A 23868-nucleotide genomic window follows, 5' to 3' on the forward strand; every position below is an offset into this window, starting at 1 on the left:
TGCTCACTCAATGGCAGTTTATTTGCTTAGCATTAGGAATAAGTCTAAACCAGTCTAAACATGCTGTTAACCTGCTGAAAGTTATGAATTATGAATGATATCACAATTACAGCAAGTACTACAAAATGAACGTAAGTACTTTCTACCCTTCAGTATGTAAAATCCAAGATTATCACCCACACTGGGTATTGCCAATTGTATTTGCAGCATAAAAATCAGTTATCAACAAATTTCAGATCACAATAGCATAGTAGGATTCCTAACTTCAACAGTAGGATGTAGAATCATATCTACTTGTCTCCTTTGATTATATAATCTGCAGTGTTTACAACATTCAGCTCTGCATTTTGCAGGAGATATTAGTTACATTAGTCTATTAAAAGTAGTAATAACAGAGAGTTTTTTAAGAGAAACCTAAATGTATTAGTGTTAATTTCTGCTATAAACATTAAGTGAGAAAGAATTGTAGCTTAAAAACTTTTTCTCTAATTTCTTCAGCCTTACACACTGTCTTCAGCAGACGTTAATGATACAGGTACTACAGAGCTATCAATTCAGCTTTGAGCACTGGAGTCAGAAAACAGATTCTACAAAGCCAAAAGGCTTTCACCTAAGGCAACTCAAACAAGAGCAGGTGGAGACTAATCAGGAAAAGGTTTCTCTACTCTTCATATACATCTCTTCAAGACTACATCTGTCAGGATTCTGTATAAATACAAGCCTTAATGCTGGAAGTGCTGTGGAAATGTTGAAAACTGCTTTCTAGAGATACCAAGCAGCTTTCTTTCTGTTTGCAATAATCAAATTCTGCACATAGACTTGTAAAATATTACCTTTTGAACTTGGTCTTTCTTACTATTTTCCTTGTGATTTTTTCACTTCCTGGTATCTTATTTGAATATTGAAGTAAAAGCTCTTCAGAGCTAAAACTAAACTCACATAAAGATCTACTACTGCACTTAATGAAATGGGCTTCCATGCAGATTATCTGGCTAGAATATAGGTCCCAAGCCACAAGCATTGATTAATATTGCTATTCTTATACTGTTAATATCAATACTTCATGTCAAATACTACCCTGAAACAGAATAAGTTCAAAAGGAAGGTTTTTACTTAGCACTTTTTGTCAACTTACTTCAAAAGTATTTTTGGTCATGCCCGAGAGTCCATAATATGATGTACCCGTTGCAATAGCACATACACAAAGTTCTCCTATTTCATCTGTTTTACAGAGCTGAGGAATTCCATCTGGCTTCACTGAACACATTATAGCTAGAGGGAGAAGAAAGGAATTAAAAAAATATTATAAAATGAACCACAGAATAACATAAGTGCTGTGGGAAAGACATCATGGTGGAGATGACATAAACAAATGCATTACATGTAGACTAATATCTAATAATCAGTTTCTTGAACATTATGGTATTTAACATTATCAAGTGGTTTTCTATTATGAATGGCATTTATATAAAGAATGCAGGGATCTTTATGTAAACTCAGTCTTTACATTGATAAGAATACCTATTTGCCTTGCTCTCTGAAACTGCAGTTCATCTACAATATTGCTGTGAAATGTGATTGTGTTCCCAGCTTTGCATACTGAAAACCAGATCTGCCTCAGTCAGTGCAAAATGAAATACCCTAATGGAGCCCTTGATAATTACTATACAGCCAGGGAGGCAGGCAACCAGGAAATCCACCTCTCAGAAAGTATCAAGTAACACCATATGAAAGATCAAGATATTCCAGCAGACTAATAGGGTTGTTTACTGAGAATCTGTCAGAGCTCAGACTCCCTCTGTCTGGTCTTACAGGCCTGCAGAGACAGCAGGAGCTAAACAGGAGGGATTAGAAAGCACTGGTCTGAGACAGAAGCACTATTTTATGTCAACCATTTGAAAAAGAATCAGGAATGCTGCTTTAGCTATCATCTCTGGAGTTGGCGTACAGCATTGGTAGATTTTGTAATTGCAAAGAGGATATGATGATCAAGGGAAAGTAGAAAGGAATCAACACATCTTTTAAGTACAAGGGTACAAAATATTGAACAACCTTTCACTCAGAGGATAAAAAGGAGCGTGCACTTTCATTAAATTTATCAGAACATAATATGAAGTGCAAGATGGCACATCTATTATAATATCTTGTATGATAACTATTAAACAACAGCCAATTGTATCTTCCTTTATTTTAAGTTGTTCAACTGAAATTTCGTAAGATGCATCATTATGTTTTATTGCTTTGGTCCATAACAAGCATTCTCTTACAAAAAAATAAAGTATTAGCCTTTTCTAGTATCCATAGCATCTTATTTAAAACATATCTGCCTTATGAAAAGCGTTATCTTCCTCTTCAGAAGCACTGGTTTCAGTTTGAATTTATCAATATGAACTTTTCAGTCATACCTCCTCTATCTAGTAACTGTGTGATAGCAGAAGACCTTTGGAAAAACATTCTGCAAAAATGCTTTGGAAAAACATTCTGCAAGCTTTCAGATAGCAATTTTATTGATCCTTAGCATAGGCTATGAAAATTTCCCTACTGAAACCTTTTGTCTTGGTTAGACTTATGGTTATTTATAGCCACAGTATTTTAACTTCCTTATTTTGTCTACTAACACCTCACAGCTTAGGAACAGATGTGGCAGGTTATTTAATACATGCTACTAATGCAAGCACAGACACTGAGGTAAATGCAGACAAGAAATCTTGGGATTTCCAAACCATGAAGTTTTGTAAGGTAATGCTTTTGGACTAAAATATTTTCTAGGAGCTTGTAGTCCTAGCAACAAAGCATGTTCACCTGCAACTTTCTACTGCCAAATAAATTGATGAATCATCCTAAATTTCAAAGGAAGTTCCTCACCTCCTGGCATCACTAAGCCAACATCCTGGACAGTCAGGACAGACAGCTTTTCTTCAGAGTCCACTCGAATCACTCCATAGGTGAGACCATGCATGGACAGAACTCCTCTTCCTGGCGGCTGGTTGCTGTCATCTGTTGGCCTACAAACACGGGTCAGAGCATCAGGGCACCATCAGGCAGGTGTAAACATTTACTTGTGCTTAATGGACTACTATTGCAAATACTCCTCTGTTTCAAGGGTTTGAAATTCCTCCTTCCTTCTTCCCCTGTTAGGCCCAATAAGATCCTGTTTTTCAGCCATTTAATTACATCTTTTATCTCTCTCATTCAAAACCCACCCACATATATGGGACTGCTGAGATGCAAGTTACCCAAACTTTTACCCAGACATTTACCCAAAAGAGCCTGTATTTAATTTTCAGAAAAATTTATAAAGCTTGCCTTACCACGCAAGTAAAGAGCTTTTACCTAACTTGTAAAATACTGAAAGATGATGTAGACAAAGTGGAAGGAAACTGCCTTACAAATACAAATACTTGGAACTGATCAGTAAAATTGTTGAATTTTATATGTTATCTATTTTGAAGCAACCTGACATAGATTTAATGTCAAGTATCTGTGGAAGACACAAGGACTTCACCACCTTCATTTGAGTACACATAATTGAATCCTTCCTATTCTAATTTACCATATGAAAATTAAAACAAATTACACCTTCATCAGTCATGGTCAAAATGTTTCTGCAGCCTCTTGGTAACGCCTCAGTTTGCTCGGATTCATTGCTGTAAAATTCCACAGCATCAGCACAAGATGCCTGTCAGCTTGTTTCAGAATAAAACCACCTGCTGCACCAGTGGATACAATTATACCTATGGAGAGTGTGGCTTGAGTAAACGAGTGGTGAGGTATGCAAGCTACCAAGGCAGGGGAATGTGTCAGAGCTTTTCCTTTCTGAAAGGACTCTTGCACTCTCCTGCATTTTAAAATGCAAAACTGGAAGGTGACAAGGTGCTGATTTGACTTCAGATTATGCATCCATGGAGAGCAGACTCCAGCTTTTTTCAGGACAGAAAAAACAGCCAATATTTAGCTCACAATTCTGCATTTTTCCCAAATACTCCATCACAACACAACTGTTTTTTAACTGATAATGTCCTTTGATGTGACATTTCTCCTCTGCTGTGCTTGAAATACTAGATGGGCCTCAGCCAGTCCTGCTCATGTAAGCCTTGCCCTGATGGGCTCTATAAATTTCAATTAATAGGTTTTACGAGCCATATTTCTCAAGTGACATTGTCAACAAAGAAGGATGTGAGCACGCTTGAAATTGCATTAGAGCATAACAAATGGTGCTAGCAAACAAGCACCTGTGATAAATAACATTCCCATCATGTAAAAGGAACTTTCAGTGACATTATTGATCAACTTTCTCTCATCCCTGTTCCCCAAAACACACATTTCTTCTCATGTGCTCATGGAGAAGAAAGGTCTCCTGGAGGCTTCTCACAGACTTCCAGAAGTAGAGGCCATCTGGACTTGCATCACATCCATTTTCTTGCACTCCTTATCACACAAAGCATCTTGAGAGCAGCTCCTCCTACCATTTCCAGATACAATCTATTTGACCACTGCTTTTTGCCAGCCATTTAAAAGGGAAAAAAAACCTGTCCTTAACTTTTGCATTCCCTTAAGCAAGTGGGTTCAGATTAATATGCAGTAAACCAAAGGGGAATAACATGAATTATTTGCATGACACATCCCTTTGAAGATGAGGGTTTGTGATTCAGCACTAAGGCTGAAACACCTCTAGCCTATTACTGTCTTTTTCTAAACTATAAGGTTATTTCAACTGAGACCTGGTTTTGTTACTCTTGCTTGTAGGAAGTTCAGTAAAAATACACCATAGATTTTGAAAGAGTCAGAGCATTAACAGGGAGCTCTCTGGATCTCTGCTCTGCAGGGAGTCATTTTAATGCATACTTCAGCAGTAACTCTTTGAAAATTGTATGATAATGACTTTACTGTCAATGGAGATGGCTTGAACAAAATGAAAAATACTACATCTCCCAAGTTCATCTAGCATTATCTTACCATTAAACAGAGTTCAAATAAAAGGAGATGTGTTCTCTAACACTCACTGCGGTAAGAACTGCTCTGTAATCACACAGTGACGCACTGAAGATAAAAATGCCTATTTTTTTATTTTGAATTATCCACAATGCTATGTGCTAATATTTTTTTTTTTTTTGTAAGGTCTCAATGCTAGTTAATTTGGAAATGAATTTTTAATGCTTTAGAGAGCTACAGGCACAGAGCTTATGTCTAGAAAAGACACATCAGTCATGCCATTATGAAGTTCTCCCACTTCATAACCTGTGATTTGGGCCAAATTTTCCAGGGTCAGCCCAGGAAATTAAAAATCTGCTCAGCGCTCAGCACAGGAGATGTCTACTGCCCATTCACTTACAGACAAGAGTTCATTCCAAGGGAGCAAAGGCCAATTGCAGGGAAATCCATCTAAGGGAAAGACACTTGGTACTTCTTGTATAAAGCTGAGAGCAGGCTGGTGGAGCTGATTGAAAGGTTCTCTGAAATCCTGTAGTTCACAGAAAGACAACTAACCTGGGCAGGGTAAGTTCCTGATGGATTGCTTTCAGATGTTCTAAAGTAATAATGAGGTGGCTGAAAATCTACCACACTCTTGGCCTCCTGTCCTTCCTCCTGTAAATGTTCTGTTGGAAAGCTAATTGAAAATCTAGTTAAATTCACTTGGACGGTGTATTTAGGAATTTGTGGCAGGAAGTATTTTACTTAATGCTATTTTAGTGCTTTACACGTTTATATTGCATGTTCTAACGTGAAACAATTATAATTGGCTGCAGAAACATGAACTTCAAAACAAAGAGATTACTGTTCCATGTACAATTTTTTTGAAAACTCTGCCAAAACAGACAATACTTACACCATTTACTGTGTGCTACAGCATTCCTGATGGCATACTGCTGCTAGAGTAAAGTCTTATGAGAGGCTGAGGGTGCTGAGGGGCTCAGCCTGGAGGAAAGGAGACTCAGAGGGGACCTTATCACTTCCTAAGAGATAAGAAAGGATGTAGCCTGAAAGGCTGCAGCCAAGTTGGTATTTTTTCCCAAGTAACAAGTGACAGAACAAAAGGAAATGGCTTCAAGTTGTGCCAGGGGAGGTTGAGATTGGATATCAGGAAAAATTTCTTCACCCAAAGGGTCATGAAGCATTGGAACAGGCTGCCCAGGGAAGAGGCTGAGACACCATCCTTGGGTATTTAGAAAATGTGTGGAAGTGGCACTCAGGGACACAGTTTAGTGAAGGCTTTGCAGTGCTGGGTTAATGGTTGGATTCGATGATCTTAAAGATCTTTTCCAGTCTGAAGAACACTGTGATTGAATATAAATAACACTTAACTGTTCTAGTAGCATTTAGCAGTTTTAGTGGAATTTATCTATTTTATTTCTAGTCACAAATCCCTTAAACTCAAAGAGCATTACCAGATGATTACTGAGAGTCTGTGAATGGTTAAAAAGTGCCTGTCAGCCAAAAGTAACCTGCAGAATATCATAACTCTCTCTAAACAGAGTACTTAAGAATATGATTTTCCTCAATGGCAATTCCACTTAATTCTGCCATTTTAATTAATTCTATGCTTACGGTGGCATTTTTACGTTTTTATTTACAGAATTTCCTTGTGCATTTCAACTTATTTAATTTAAAATGAGGTAAAATTACAGCAATGGGAGTTGTAAAGCATTCTGAAGTTAAATCATTACTCTAAAAATTCTTCTTGTATGTCTTCCTTGGACATAAACAAATTGCAAATATGCATATTATATAGAAGTTATATATGCAGATTCATATTTAATTTTTTTTCTTCTTTTTTTTTTTTCAAATTACCAGATATACACATTAAATGGGTCTATTTTCACTGGTGTAACATGTACCTTCGAATAGCCACAGTGAGAGCTTCTGGTGAACTAGCACAGGGACAAATGACCTCCTGCCTCAGACCTTTACTTTGGAAGACATTGAGAAATGCATCACAGGAAGAAATGGACCCTGGGGTAAAGAAAAAAAACAACTATTAGAAACAGACTGTAAATTTGCAGTTTGAATAGCATCACTTCAGAAATCAAATTATTTCTGAAGTGATGCTATTCAAACTGCAAATTTACTGTTTAATATATAGGCTTTTCAGGAAAAATCATTTTAAAAGGATCCATGTCCACAGGGAAATACATCATAGATGCTACAACTATATATATATATATATATATATATATATATATATATATATATACACATATATATGTATGTATATGCACTTGTGTATATGCATACAGGGAATAAAGATTAACTTTTAAACATTAAATCTTTTCATTATGCTTACTTAGAAAAACTATTAATGCTACATTTACAGAATCAATTTCATGGCACTCTTCTATTTTAGGATGAGGGAAATTAAGGATTTAATTCGGAAATTCCAAACGAACTACTACAAACAAGCAGAACACCTCTATGCTGTTATCTTAAATAATACAGAGAAACAGCTCATGCTGTTAATTGTCATGAAGTGATTCAGATGTGTTTCTCTAAAGTAGCTTAAGCATTCCCCTAAAATTCTCACTTACTTCTGTATCTGAGAACTGTCATTCAAAGGAAATGTTCTGATCCTTTCTATAGCTTAAGGTCTTCATTGCTTCAGCTTTTATAGATTCAGTCTTTATACATGACTGTGATGTTAAACAAAACTAGATTTACTGCAACTTACATTATATGGAATATCAAATTTGTTTCAGGATCAGCTAAAGAAAAATATACTTTGAAAAAAATCCCAGATTGATTACTTTTTTCATAAATGTCACACAGTTTGTAGCAGACATATTTTTCAAATATTTTAGCTAAGATGGTTGAAGATTGAAGCTTTAAGTGCAAGAAAGAAACCCCTTCCTGTTCTGTCCTGTGCTGGAGCAGCAGAGCTTACATGGGTTTGCACCATCAGCCACTATCAGCATCCGCAGCGAGGAGAGGTTGATGTCCCTCTGGTCTCGATGTGCCACCAACGCCCAGTGCATGTCTCTGGACTTCACACAGGCAACTTTTGCTGCAGCAACAATGAGAAAATGACTGACACACCACAGAAAAGCTAGACAGCTGTGTTATCGATTTGCACTTTTGATTTTGACTCTCAAGGAAACTTTTGTATATTCTTGTTCCTTACCTTTGTATTGACAGACTTTTTGTATCCATGACAGAGGATTCACTTTCATTAAGGAGTATGGAATACTTATGACATGCATCATGTTCATGACACTCTGAAATCAAAAAGATAAAAGGATTTTATAAAAAAAAATTGTGGCAACTACTCATATTGTGTTGTGGGCAGAGGCATCTATTCAAATCACTCTGTGCTTATTTTATTGGCAGTGCTGGCGCTCATCTTTTCCTCTCTAGCTATCACATTAAGATGAAACAGACAATCATTTTCCAATGTTTTAATTAAGGATTAAGGATTTATACAAATCAGATTGTAACTTTTATGCAGTACTGAAAAAAACCATTTTCTTTCTATTCATACTCAAAGAGGCTCACTCTAAATAGAAAAGATTAAAAAAACATTGGGTGAAGAATGTCTACATGTTTGCTCTGTAGTTAAATATTATGCCTAAGCCTGAACTGCGATATATATGAATACTGTACTAAAAAGCAAGACATCTGTCTATGGAAATCCATCTCTGGGAAGACTAAAAGCTACCAATGGTATTGGAGCACAAATTATTTAAAAGACGGGAGACAAAGAAGTTGAAATCCTAGACTAAGCAGAAATCGATTTATTTCAACAGAAAATAAATGAAGGAGGTTTTAGTCCCTCTCCAGGTGAGCTAATTCCAGTATTTTCAACAAGGTCATGAAAAGTTCCAGGAAATTTAGAAAAAGCAGCTGAGTGAAACCAATGACAAACCCAAAGCTGATCTCTCAGTCTGAGCCCATCAATTGCATCAGTGATTTCTCAGTGTTAAACACACACCCTGTAAATGAGCTGCTGCTTTACTGCTGTTAGCATTTACAAATATCTCCTCAGGGCAGCACGTTCCCCTCATAGCAGCTCAGGTTAAATACAATATTTGTTTTGGAAAAGTTAGGTTTAAGAAAGGTTAAGTGTCCCAGTGGATTAGTCATCTAAACACTTGGAGAACTGCAAAAGATAGTTCTGCTTTCAGTCTGGCACAAGAATAGGTACAGGAAAATAGGCAAGTACTGAAAAAAATGAAGTTCAGAACAAGATTAATAGCAAAGGAAGGCACAGAACAGCTCTATTAGACATTTGCTTTGAACCAGTGACAAAGATGGTTTTTTAAGATGAGATTCTTATGGATGTTAAGCCTAATAGTTTCTGCTTCAGAAATTTAATTACTTGCACTTTGAGAGTAAGAACAGTGTAACACTCCATGGGAAAAACATATCAGATCACTGGGAATCCTGGGGACCCCTAAAATCATGGGACCCCCAAACAATGACCCTTCAAGACTTGACATCTGTTCTTAAAATGATCAATGAATAGTAAACAATTTGTCAGTCACTGAATTGCAACAGCACCTTAAGAAGCAATCCTTAAAAATATGTCAGTTGTCTCCCATGTCAATTGAGGAAGACATTCCAACATCAAGTAGAAAATTAATGCCATTTAAAGTATTGGGAACACTTAATGCAAAAACATCTGTTGGGGGGAATTTTGATAGGGAAACTAGACAGGGGCAATAGAACTATGCCACTGGATCATATCCCTACTGAGGCAAGTACTAATTCGATTTGTTTCTGCTATAAAGTTTGATCTCAAAATCACATATTGGCGAGATAACATGACAAGAATGGGATCACAGTACTTGACATGATACATAAAAATACACTGACATCTTTACCATGCTCATTATGGGTAAGTGCACTAGGAGAAGATCATGGGTTTAAATGACATTTATTTTGCTTTCAAAGCAGTAAAAATTGTATTAGAAGAAACTGCAGGACATCTCAGTTTGTGACAGCATTAAGCATATTAGGTTAGTTTATCTTCAAATACTCAGAGAGAATAAAAAAAACATACTTACTGTAAGAATTCCATGCCATAAACCAACATCCTTCTTGAAATCTAGTACATTCACAATTGTTTCAGCTGTCCAACAAAAACAAAGCAGAATTTATTTTTTAGAACATGGCATTGACCCAAGGCAAATCCACTCAAAGGAAGGAAGCTTCAGGATAACATGACTGATGACCTCGAAGGTCAACTTTCAAAGTAAATCTCCACTGTAGGATTTATATTGGTTAAGACATTATTAGTACCTCTCCTACAGATATTTTAAACATGAACATATTTTCTGAAACAAATGAAAAAAAAATTCATGTTTTAAATCTAGAAGCCTTTGCCACCAAGCTGTGTAAAACATAAAAGACTGATGAGAAATAAATTGCAATCCCCACTTGATTTTAAGGATGATGTACACTGATGATGTACACATGTTTTAAGGATGATGAGCACACTCTGTACCTTCTGTGTATCCACAGGCCTGGGTCAGAGCTTGGCAGTGTGTCAGCAGTGCAATCCTTGTCACAGTTACCCCAAGCACACTTCCATCTTTACATGTTTTGTACTAAAAAGAAATAAGCAGGGAAAGTCAGTGTAAAAGAATTGCCATATTTCCATCATTTAATAGCTATGTTTAAAGTGTTTCCTCTGCAGGTGAATGATGGACACATCTAATGACTCTATTTTAAGAAGGCAGCAGTACTGGGGAGTTTTGGAGGCAATTTCTTTGTTTAAAAAAAAAAAAAAAAAAAAAAGGCAATTTTTTTTTCAGATAGGCTTTCTCTTTTGACTGAAGATTCCCAGATTTGGTATCTGAAATACATGTGTTGTTTGAAAACAGGCATTATGGAAACATAACTAACAATTCTGATCATGTCAGTGACTAATGGACTGGCTAGATTTAGCAGAGAATAACCTAGTTCAGTCTGTTCAGTGTTTACATGTTAGATTTTTTAGGCCAACCACTAAACTCCAGCTTCTCTCTTCTGAATCTTATAAGGCATGTGATAAGAGCTGACTGCAGAATCCTTGCTGGGTGCTGTGGTAATAATCTATATGTATACAGTCTGAAAGAAACAAGCTCTTTGATCAGGAGAATGTGAGACTCATGAAAAAACAGCAGAAAATAGGTAGGAGGCCATTGGTGATTACTGAAATAATTTTTGTAACTCTATGTAAGTGTCTGAGAACTATCAGAGGCAGATAATAAATGAAACATTTATCTTTCTCCATGATGAAGATAATCAGCAAGACTGAGAGTGAAGACATCTCTGCTTCTCTAGCCCAGCATCCTGACTGCACAAAGACAGCAAACACCTTTGGTCCATTCACTTGCACTTAGTCCTTTTGAAGAATAATTTAAATTCAATATTATCACCACTGAATTCAAAGCATTTGAGTCTATGCAGAAGGGAGAGAAAATGATGGGGAAAAAAAGGAGGAAAATTAATTCAACAGCATTGCTAACTTTCCTGATGCAGTTCTGTTGGGGGTAGTGTGACTCATAAAGCAGTAAGTGATAGGCAAGCATTTGAACAAGAAATTCTTTCTTTTTCAAAGGTTATGAAGGTTGTGATACAAGAACTGAAGCTTCACTATGAACCTTGTCATCTATCCATCCCAAGACTAGTGAGCAAGTCCACACTGAACAGAACCAAGATTGCTCAGGGCAAATGTAATGTAACACTGCAGCAGCCACATAAAAACATTTATGTTAGAAACACTCAGAATACAATTTAACATTCTATTGACTTTTCTGAAATCAGTATTGGTTGAATTTATTAAACAACATTACTTATTAACAAGCTAAACCATGATGTTCTTTGCTTCTGTGACTACTGAATGAATAATGATGTTTACCTAATCCGGAGTGCCATATGTAATGACTTGAGGAGAAGATGCATCTTCATTAACTCACCTCAATGTAAGCTGTGTCATTGTTGGCATCCTTGATGTGTGGGAACCAGTCACGAGGTGGCTTGGAGAGGTGTTTAGACTCTGTGACAAACCACAGCAGCTTTGGCCAGCCTGAGGTACAAACAAAAGCCAGCTTTTGTTGAGTTTCTGCTGGATAAGACAGGACAAAAGCCTTCCCTGCCAGAGTTTTATACTTGAAAAGTCTGTGTCACCCTTGCCTAAACATTGCTTCCTTTGAACCTCAGTGTAATATGGGAAAGAAGATTTTGCAGAACTGCTTTTTAACACAGCTACTGAGGTGTTTATAGGCAGTCCCTGAGGGAATGGCTGGGCAGTTTAAGCTGCTGTTGAGCCCAGCAGTTTCATTGACACTCCCCTGTCAGAAGTTACTGTCTCTACACTTCACTAAAGGAGTGAATCGTATGAACACTTCTCATCTACTACAGTCCTGAGTCTGTTGTTTGAATTTTTGTGGCCACAGATGGTCTCAGCAGCCTGGCTGAGCCAGCAGAGAACTGGATTGGGAGCACTGGTGCTGCTCTCCTTCCATGAGACTGGCACAGCTATCACTGCCACAGTGACACACCAGGACAGCGGTGTCTCACAGCCCGGCTGCTCCTGTGGCACGGGTTTCATCACAGGCCTGACCCTCACCCACAGCCTCTAAACAAGTGCAGGTTGTTGTAGTAAATGACCAGTGAGAGCCACGATAAACTAGGGCTAGGTTACCTTTAAACTGTGGTATCTCCCCTGTGGGGCTTTTAGGCAGTCCTTTATGGCATGCATCGCTGGTCAAGGCCACAGTAACTCCACAGCTTCCAAGCAAAAAGCCTATTTGTTGACTTCCTGCATCCTAAGAGATGACAAAAAACACAGAATTGATTAGAAGTGATTACAGGCTGAAAGCACTTTTGTCCTTGGGCATGTTATCTTGAGAGGAAAACAGTCTCTTTCTTTTAAATTGATTTCCTTTTAGGTGACTATCAAAACTCATCTGTACATTGACAAAGGAATTCCATAAGATAGGTATCCTCTTGTCTGTAGAAGCATAAATCATAAAGACAGTGGAAACCATCAGATGGCATCTGCTCTTGCATCTCTTCAGAAATGACAAGTGGCTGGGAGGAATGCCTGATCTGACAGAGGGTTGTTTCATCCCGAGGCATCTCTGGAGAAATTGCCAGACAGGGCCCTCATAAAGTTCACCAAAGGCAAATTCAAAGTCCTGCACCTGTGGAGGAACAAACCCCTGTGCCAGAATAGTCTGGGGAGCAGCTTTTTGGTGAAGAACCTGGTGGACAGCAAGCTGAGTGTGAACCAGCAGCGTGCCCTGGCACGAGGAAGGCAAATGGCATCCTGAGCTGTGCAAGGCAAAGCAGTGCCAGCAGGCTGAGGGAGGGATCCTGCCCCCCAGCACCAGCGAGGCACATCCCCAGTGCTGGCACCAGTTCTGGGCTTCCAAGGAGAAGACACAGAGCTACTGGAGAGTCAGCAAAGGGCCACTATGATAATTAAGGGATTGGAGCATCTCTCCTCTGAGGAAGGAGTGAGAGCTGGGATTACTCAGCTTTGAGAAGAGAATAGTTAGGGAGGGATCTAACCAATGTGTACAAACACCTGAAGGGAGGGTGTGAAGAAGATGGAGCCAGGTTCTTTCCTTACTTTGCCCAGCGACAGGACCAGAGGCAATGGACACAAACCAAACCAGAGGAGGCTCCCTCTGACAATCAGGAGACGCCTTTTTTTTCTGGGAGGGTGACTGGCACAAAGTGCCCACAGAGGTTGCAGAGTTTCCATACTTGGAGATATCCAAAAGCTACTTGAGCAGGGAAGCTGGACTAGGACACCTCCACACATTTCTGCCAACCTCAGCCATTCTGTGATTTTGTGACAATTCTAGGAAATAATCTGGATTATAGATGCTTCCACCTGCAGAAAGCTTTTAACCATTATGATGTTATGATGGGTGTACAGTGGTGAGAGTTCCCCTATTTATGTTGACCTAACCTGATTTGTCAATAACCATTTCATTGAGTAGTTACAGGCACATTTCAGGAGCACTACATACAGTCAAGTGTCCATTAGAGTAAACTCATTACATTTTACTTTCATCAAGGGGATAGAAGCAGTGAGATTAAGAAGTCATGTAATGATTTCCCAGCCTAGGCCATAGTTGTTCTTTAGGAGATGCTGTGCTTCTACAGCATTATGTCTGCTTTATGTAGAGTCTTATCATTACTCTTTTATGAACTTTACATCTATCCAAGAGGCTCTTCAATAGAGCAAAGCCATAAATGTAAATGCACCTAAAAATCTTAACCCTTTCTTCACAGAATTATTCTACTGAAAACCGCCTAAAAAGACTCAGAAGGTCTAATTAAAATATCTATCAAATCAGCCATAGAGCACACTCAACAATGGAAACAATCAGAAATATGGAACAGTTGCCTTAATCTATTGATTTGTTCCAAGCAAAATTCCATGATGGAAAGAAAGCCCCAGAGCCTGACTAATTCTTAATGCAATTTTTATGTAGTCAAATAAAACCATCTAAAATGGAGAAGCAATGAGAACAGAGGAAATGCAAAAGCTTAATTTTCCATACCACCTCAAAATATGTATATGGCAGCAATTATCAGAACTTTGATAGCTGAGCAAGCAATGTGAGACAATTAACTGATCTGTCAAAGTCTATGCTGTATAACTCATCCTATCCAGAACTATTGTATTTACTTTTGCTTACTATAATCATAAGGTTTATAAAACCAGGAAAAAATGAAAAGGTATTTTTTCAGCAAGGCTTTTTAATCTTAAGCTTGTGTATTATCTTTGTCCATATAAAAACAGACAATGAGAGTTTTCTTTGAAAAACAGAGAATAATACTGGTGTCTCCATGAACAGCACTCTGGGGAGCATGTTGTTGGTCCCACCACACCTGCACCAGTGGGGCTTCCAGGACTTAATGGGCTGTGTCCAGCATTAATTACTGTCCTCACTCACTCTCATGCCAGCTGCTCCACATCTCTGTTGTCAAACCTATGGGACAAGCACTTAGCAAGATCTAATCCTGGTTCTACATGAGGATGAGACCTGTCTCCACTCTTGGAGTCTGCTAAGAGGAAGGAAATGTGGGTGCCTGAACACTGCAGAAGGGATGGCTCTCCTGAGGCTCCCTCAGAAGGAATGGCAGGAAGAGGAAGGCTGGAGTGCTCCATGGAGAGCACCACTCCTTGGTCAAGACAGCTTCTGAGACCTGCTACTCTGTCAGCTATAAAGGGAGGTCATGAGTTCCTTAAAATATCAGATTCATACTACCATTGCTCAAACTTTCCCATTAATTTAAATCTAATAAATGCTTACTAATATATGTATGAATTTCTAACTACCAATTTAAAAGGGCATATAAATTTTATAATTGAATGCAGCAATGGCATTGATCTCAATTTTAAATTACAATGTTGTTGTAACTGCATATCCTATAATATCCCTGCCACAAACTGTTTCATCTCTATATCAAGAAAATGCCAATTCTCAAGCAATGAAATTCCATTTAATGCAGAACTTTGTAAACAGAAATTAACCTAACAAATTCCATTAAGAAATCTAACACAAGAAAACCAGTAGAAAGTGTAGACCCTTAAGCATCAGCATACCATGGCCCTGGGGGATGCATCAGCTAAGAAATCGCTTGTCAAACTCTTCTCACAGCAAAAGAATACAATAGAAAAAAGGAATTTGTATTAATAGTTTAGAGTTTTTTAGATAACACAAGAAAGAATTACTACACTTTCCCTCAGTGCCATATCAACTGTCTTAGAGGCTATCCACATAAATATTAATCATTCATTTGTAGCAGTTCACACATATGCATAGATTTCTTAATACAATCTATGCACATGTAACAGTTTGTAATAGCACACTGCTTTACATCAGAAAAACCCACCTCAAACAGCATTAAAATCTTCACCCTACTCTTTTCTGAAAAGATATTCTTTAAATAGTAAGGAAAACATGACTGAACAATCATGCAACGTAAAACTGCCACAGGAGACTGGAAGACTTTCACCAGGCATGGGCAGTGTGTTTCACAGACCTTCAAACCCCACACCATGCTTTGGTGGTTGCAATAAATCCTGCCTTGCAAGACCAAGGCAAATCAAGGTGCTGAAGCTGAGGTGCTGTGAAAGACACTCTTCTCAAGGGCCACAGGAGCTCCAGCTAAGGATTTTGCAGTATGAACCAAATGACTTGGTGTCCATCAATTCCACCTTCAGTCTCAGTCTCTCACACCTCATAAGCAGTTATCCTCACCTTCTGCCTGCTTCTGGTGGTTCCATCCTGACCCAGAATCTAAAACTACTGCAGAGAACAGAGACATGAAGAATCCCTTGCCCCATATAGGTTCTTCTGTGATAACTGGTGCCTCACAGAAGAATTTGTTTCTAACTCTTCAAGTGGTGTTGGGATACTGGACTGACAGCCAGGAGGTGGAAGACCTGAAACCTTTATACATCCCACAGACACACCACAGTGTTACTTACACACTCAAACATGTAAACACAGCAGTCTTTGCTGCTCCTCATACCTCAGCATGACAGGCCCACAACAGTGAGGACCCTGGGCAAAACTTGTGTTTGAAAAATGAAGTTTGAGCTAAAAGTGCAATCCTTTGCCTTAGGCTGTCAAAGTTTACATGTAGGCCACAAAAATGGCTACTGACTTTAAGGGCAATTAATACTACAGATTTGACAGACAAACCATTGGCCTGCCTTTTGAGTAATGTAAAATGAATTGTTGCAATGGTGAAAACTGCTTTTTAAGTCGCAAAGAGACACAGCCAAATAATATTCTGCCAAAACCCCCAAATCCTCTTCTCCTCTAAATAAAATCAATCTCCTACCTCTGAAGGGAGTAGATTTGCAGGACACACTGGTTTGTCAGAAGTGTTACTTACTATTTTGGTTATCTGCTACTTGGCAACCCCCCACTTGCCATGAACACTTTATTTTGCTGAATATTGTGGGGGTAGGAAAAACCTCAGGGAGCTAGTGGAGACGAGGTGAAACAACTGAATGCAGTCCCAACTGCAGACAGGGAGAGACTTGCCAGAGATGCTCATTGTCAAATCCTCCACAACTGACAGTCTGAAGTAACACGCAATGCAGGTAGAAGGCAAAATGCAGAGCTGAAGTATTGTAGCATGAAGTTTGAGACCAATTGCTGACTTTGGAACTATCACTTTACATTTCTTGAAGGCACAGCACTTGCTGGGGTATGAAAATTGAGGTGTTCATAGCTTTAGACTATGTCTGCACACACCTAGAGAGATCAATCTTTCAGATGAAGCAAGCCAGAAAGCCTCTCTGCTGTAGGCAGCCATTCAAAGTTTTCTAAAGACTTTTATTAAAGGTTCCCCAAAGGTTTTCACCAGCACTTGGAGGCAAACTGTCTTCTTCCTGCTGCAGAGTGATAGTTCATTGTCAGGATAAAAAAAATCCCACGTGTGGTTGCATTTCAGCATGCTGTTAATGTCATTTCTATAATGCTTTGTGAGAGTATCTGTGTGAAGGAAAACAGTTATGATCCTGTCTCCGTGAGTGAGAGTGCATGTCCTTATCTAATAAGGAAGGAAGAGACAGCCTGTGCAAAGGTTGGCTGATAAAGGTTACTTCTGTTCACTTGCAAATCCCAGACTGCTTTCAAAATGAGAATTATGTGGTAGAGCATCACAGACTGAACTAATCTTGTTTTCTGTTACAATGCTTATTTGAGCTCCAGTGCCCTTACCCTAACAAAAATTTGCTGGTAAAGAACAAACAGGGCAATGATCAGATGTAAAGGCCAAGCATTACCAGTACTGAGGCAAAACTGAAAAAGCATCAAGGAACCCTTCTTTTTTTAAAAACACAAAGGCCTTAGTAGAATGTAAACACACTGCAGACACAATCTTCATAACCAGCTTTATGATGAAGAAATTAACTGTCTCCTCGGACAACAGCTTCGGTATCTGCCTGCAATTTGCATGTGAAATCTGCAACTATGAGCACCTTAACATCCAAAAATCTTAATAAAAGCAAGACAATGATTATTTTTGGCAGGGGACACTGCATGAAATATGATATTCTCTCCAGGAAATTACCATTTCCTAAACTTGAAAATATAATAAGGAAACGCAGACTTCAAAGGATCTAAGATTCACTGTGACAAACTGAGCAAGGATTTCTTGGTGCTCCACTGCTGAAGTATCTGAAGAGGGATGGACAGGCACAGGGCTTGCAGGGCCCAGCAGTTTGCACAGGGGGCTCAGGTGGGGCTCATGGAACTTACATTCTTTGGAGGGACTAGAAGACTGTGCCACTGAAAAGAGTATATGAAACATTTTATACATATTTTAAATCCAGGGAGGAAGAGATGCATTGTCAAAAGATGTTCAAAAGCATGTAGAGCTCCAGTGTTTCTGTCACACTACAGACCTACAATGAGTAAAGCTGAGAGAAAGCAAAGCTCATTTTATCTTGAGCCCTGAAACACTAGGAAAGATGTCAAGGTGTATTTCCTTCAGACTAGAATTCTTCTTTCAAAGAAAGATATACTGGGACAATTTCACTGTCTTGGAAGAGATATACCACCCTGGCTACTGCAAAAGCTTTAATAACTTCTCAGGATTTAATAAAAAGGGCTCCTCAAAACCAGTTTTTACCCTGTATGAAGTATCCTTTAAAAAAAACCCTCAAGTGTCCAGGAGTGGGTATCTCCAGATTTCTTATGACAATACACAATTCTTCCAATCATATTGTGAGAGCCATCATCTGGAAAAGCACAGAAATGCCTGTTGGAAGCACACATAGCATTAAATCTAACAGGCTACGAAATAGCATTTTGAGTGAGAAATTAATTTTTACATGCTTTCATGTCACACATGAAAGCTACAAATTCTGCTAATGATAAGGAGGCCATGAAGGTCTGTGAGGGATAAATGTCTTCCTATGTTCACAGCATGTGACTGAGCATAACTGTGAATGTGCTTGGAGGACAAAATGTTATTTTTAGATTAAAACTGATTAGCTCCCCTGACTGTATCAGAGCAGAATAATAATATTTTTCATGGCACCAATCAAATGGAAAAAAACATTGACCTAAAAAATATAAATAAAAAGAAATCCAAACCTTATTTTAAAGTCTTTTCATGAGGGGCATAGTAAATCACTGTTTGAACTAGAACTCAACATGTTGAAACACCCATCTCATCTACTTTGACAGCACATTCTATGACATAGTTTACAACTCACATCATATCACACATGCAATGAAAGAGTTTGTAACACTCCAGCTTCAGACAAGATTAACATAAGTGGCAGTTCTGAAGGAAGAGATGCTGTATAGGACACATTATTTGCTAATGTTTGGGAAACATAAGCAAATTTTGAGAGAGAGACACCATTCTGAGAGAAGAGAGCCTATAAATGAAGGGATGAGGATTAGCTCTAACAATTTTGGGGGGTGCTGATGATAAAGGCATTGCAATGGTACTAAATTCAGGGAAAGGAGGAGAAATAAAAATTCTGCTTTTTCTGTTGTTGCAATGACTGCAGAACTCCTGACTGCTGCTTTTAGAATGAAGAGTTAGTTTGCAATTTTGGGTTTTAATTTTAGATTGAATGTCCCAAATCTAAAGAACCAACACCATGCTGCAGGAATTGCAATTTCCAATTTCCAATTTTTCTTTGCCAAACACTAGGAAGCTTTCTGGGGAATAAAACTGGAGAATGCTGCATGGCTGCTGGACAATCCATCCTAGATGCCAGGTCACACATCCCCTGAAGTCCTGGGGTATTCTAGGTACTCTGTGAACATAAAGGTGGGATACAGAAAGAAAGAGCAAGGCAAGATGGACCTTCACCTAATAGGGAACTGGGAAAAAAATCTTGTCAAAATCTTAAAAAAATAACAGTTATGCTACAAAGAAAAGGGAATACACACAAAATCTATATGCTGGTAAAGCAAAGGCTGCTACTTCCATGTGGGTACAGATGTCTGCAGAGTAATCTGTAAAGCAAAAGTCTACCTGGCTGCAAAAATTACTGCTCAGTTTTAAAATTCCAGGGACAAAATTCTGCACAGAGCTGTGAATAACTCTTCTTTATGAAAATATAGAACAGTATTAAAGCTGCTAATACAAACTTTTAATATTAAAAATGGCTGCTAAAATAACTACCTGAAATAGCTCATCCTGTATCAGCTTATTATTCTGTAAGCCTACAGTATAATATAAAACATAATTGCTGGTCTATTTGCTAGTTCACATCTCTGTCTTCCAGAAAGCAACCCAAAAGTTGTCCACTGCCAGAATGTACTGGTGCATACAGAACAGAGAACAAATAATGGGAAAGCATAAAATAACAGTCGAGGCCATTGTGTGATGACAGGAATGACATCTTCCCATGGATGCCAAAAGCAATCCACTGCCATTTGACCAGGCAGAGGTATTCCTTCTGGGACTACTCAGAATGTGATTTTCATCTCATTGTTTCCACTCCAGTTGCCTTTCCATATAAACAAATGCAAAGATATTTGAAATAGTATATGCTGTGAGATTGCATAGCTTTATTTATAGAGTATAGATCATGTTGCTTTTTTAACTGACATCTCTGTTATTGTGTTATTAATTTGATATTTAAACACTGTGGCAAAATATAAACAGTCTGAATTTCTAGATATTCCTTTATATAAATATATATATATATTCACATGTGTAAGTGTATATTTATATATCCATAGATAGATACATATTTTTTTTTAAAAATACCCAGGAGGTGCAGCCAAATTAGGGTAAGTTTTTCATTTGACACAGAGTATTTACTTGGACAGCTGGATTTTATAGTTTACTGGGTGGATGTGATATCAGATGTTCAAAATAAATCAAATTTACACCTATCTATGTGCTTTAAAATGTAATTAAACCTCAGAAAATATTAACAGGGAAAGACATACTAGACTTTTTAACCCTCAAAACCATGTTGCTTCTTTATTTTTTTCATGGAATGAAAGTGGATTTACCCATCTGAGTACATTGTAAGTTCTCAAAATGTACATATTCTGCTGTCCTTATTTTGTTGATGCATATAAAATCTCTGGTTTTTATCAAAATAATGTCCCGTGTCATGCAACTGCCTCAGACTACATGTACTGCCCTCAGATGTGAAGGCACAACGAGAGTCCAATGCAAACATTTCTAGTAAGATCACCGTCCTCATTCTACAGCCATGTCCACCTCTCAGTGCTCTCAAATGCAACATTTTACACATGAAACAGCATAACCCTACTGCTCAAAGCAGGTATGGTGGTTGAGGTCCCATCCCCTCCCCTTGCATGGCCTTTCCAGCTCAGACAGTTTTAGTTAGGGCACATCCTGTCTCCTCTTTCCTTTGGTCCTTCCTTCTGCTCAGTGGCTCTCAAGTCTGCTCAGCTGGATCATGGTCTCTCATTGTCTGATCCACTCCCTCCCTCCATCTCTCTCCTCCTTCACCAGTTCATCAACTGCCCCCTCCTCCTGATCCCAGCCCTTCTCTCCCTGCCACCTTCTGGTTTCACCATGGCAGGAGCCCACATGATGATGGTGGATTCCCAGATGATGGCTGGGACATGTGCGATCATAATGGAGAAATGTTGAGGTCAACTCAGCTTCCCAGAGGTGAGAAAGGCTCAAGCAGGTTCATTTAGGAAGGAATCTCCAAATATTTTGAGCTGTTAATTGGCTGTGTGAGATGCCCAAACTGCAAAGGCTTTGTGAGGGCTTACAATCTTGTTTTCATGGCTTTCATTTGAAAGGGAGGGTTCCTGTCCATGAAACAAAGATTTGAGCTTGTGCTCCAGAGTACTCTAATACTGGAACACTTCAAAGAAAAGCCCTTGACAATTGAAATATTGAAAATGTGACCAATGCAATACATTTGCTCAGGCCTTTGCTTGGCACCTCATGGCTTCAGTCAACATTTTCCAAAACAATTCACTTTAAAAATAAAACTTGTAAAGGTTAAAGAACACTCTTTGCATGGACAAGCCCAGACCAAATAATTAAAGTAAAGCATTATTAGTGGTAGCTAATATAAGAGCAATTATACAACGGGTATGTGGGAGCAGCCAGATTCGGTAAATTAAGGGGATATGACCAAAACAATCCTTGTAATTAATAAATGCATTTTTCTGCATTTACAGCCTTCAAGGCATATATCCTCAGATTCTGCAGAATCTATGTGAATGACCCAGCTGTGGTTCACCTCCACCCCTCACTGCCCCTAAGCACTCCTTCCAGCTGGAAATGCTCCAGCTGTCTCCTAACACTTCTCTGGGATATGGGATATGGTTGTATCTTTGAACCAACACTGGATGCGAAATGCTTTTGATTAGCAGTGGTCAGTTTTCTCTATGAATGTATGTTCTGTGGCAAGAGATCCTGAGCTGAATTTGTTCAAGTGCCACCCTTGGCAGAGGTGACCGTGGTGACAGAAGCTTTGGGACACATATAGACACAGGAGAAGGCATTTCCATACCAGCTTTGAAGTAGCACACACAGCACCAGCGGCATTATAACATAGCTTGGGTTGCAGGGACAGGTGGAAAATCAGCAGTTGTTGCCAATGATTCTTTGTCAGTAGCCAACACCAGAAGGCTTTAAAAGGCAACAAAGGTAATCCATCTATGACTGGCAGAGCTGTTCTTTTGGAAAATTTTCCTCTCATTTTCCATGCAGACCTGCATTTGCTGAAACTATAAGCACATCTTCAGATTTTCTATCACAAAACAGAAGGAACTATATATAATTCACCACACTGCACTGTCTTGGTATCCTCATATTCAGAGTTAGCTAACCACAAAAATGTACTCAAAAGCTATGTTCAGTTGTGATTTATTCTGACATAAGTGCTAAAATGGAGTAAAGAGAAGAAACTGAGTTCCCCACCTTTCTTGTAAGCGGCACTTCAATAGGGACGGGGACAACTTCGGCAAGCAGGCAGCCATAAAATGCCACCATGAAAGCAGCAGGGTCATTGTTAGGAAACACGAGGGTTACCTGAAAGAGAGAGATGTATGTTAAAAATGTTTTACCCTAGGTGTCAGATAATGATAATTGGAGTTTCCATGCTTCCTTTTGGATGCAGATGATATTGGAGCACTTCTAAGACAGCTATTCAAATGCCTAATAACAGATGAATGCGGAATCAGAAGGAAGTTATACTGATAAATATTCATTTTATGAATACTTTCACTTAGGATGTAGTTAAATATTTTCATTCTGCATTGTTTCCTGCATTGACAACACCTTTCATCTGGTTCTGATTTAACTGATTACTTTACCTGTGTTAAATAACTGAAGTAAATGGAATTAGAAGAATTTTAGATGCTAATGTAATAATTTGCTTGAAGTTACTGAAACTGAAGTGTAGATGCGACCAAATCAAATTATCCAGATTTAGGATGTCATTATGCCAATCATTAATATACTGTTTTGTTTCACTACACTTTGCCTCATACAACAGTTTTGTTCTAGGATTGTCCTGTTGTCCCAGTGTAAAGTTTCTGTGTGCTGTGTACACACAAAAACTGGTATCTAGAAGCAAACATCATATCCAGAGCTGGCCATATCACATGGCAACCTAGGTAACCTAGGTGTGGATTTGTTGAACTTAACAGCTTCAGGGCTAGGGCTGGGGAATTATTTAGATAAAAGAATGCCAAAGCCAATCACAGATCACCAGAATGATCAGCAGCTGCTGAGCTGTGCAGCTTAATTCCTGCAGGCCCTGCCTGAGGCAGGACAATGCCTGAGATCCTCCACAGGCAAAGGGAAAGGAGAAAGGAGGGGTCACAGCCTGCTGAGGATCCAGCCACTTCAGAGAGCCCATAGTTCTCCTTGCAAGGGCAGGAAACAGTCCTGCTCTCACTGGTGAATGGCCTTAGTGGCTGGATCCTCTCTGAT

General features: G+C 38.7%; 1 protein-coding gene across 9 annotated transcripts in view; it reads right to left on the minus strand.

Moving 5' to 3' along the window:
* Positions 1 to 23868, minus strand: part of DIP2C (disco interacting protein 2 homolog C) — a 313817-nt gene that overhangs the window by 67629 nt on the left and 222320 nt on the right. For all 9 annotated transcript variants that reach the window (XM_030264290.4, XM_030264296.4, XM_030264295.4 and 6 more), the window contains 10 exons: positions 22852 to 22962; positions 12620 to 12743; positions 11892 to 12001; positions 10436 to 10538; positions 9996 to 10060; positions 8114 to 8207; positions 7877 to 7996; positions 6837 to 6951; positions 2866 to 3005; positions 1136 to 1272 (listed from right to left, as the gene is read on the minus strand). In XM_030264290.4, the coding sequence (XP_030120150.1) occupies positions 1136 to 1272; positions 2866 to 3005; positions 6837 to 6951; positions 7877 to 7996; positions 8114 to 8207; positions 9996 to 10060; positions 10436 to 10538; positions 11892 to 12001; positions 12620 to 12743; positions 22852 to 22962 (1119 nt within the window). The remainder of the gene's footprint in view (positions 1 to 1135; positions 1273 to 2865; positions 3006 to 6836; positions 6952 to 7876; positions 7997 to 8113; positions 8208 to 9995; positions 10061 to 10435; positions 10539 to 11891; positions 12002 to 12619; positions 12744 to 22851; positions 22963 to 23868) is intronic.

Source organism: Taeniopygia guttata, chromosome 2, assembly GCF_048771995.1.
Source record: "Taeniopygia guttata chromosome 2, bTaeGut7.mat, whole genome shotgun sequence".
In the NCBI taxonomy this organism is placed as follows: Eukaryota; Metazoa; Chordata; class Aves; order Passeriformes; family Estrildidae; genus Taeniopygia; species Taeniopygia guttata.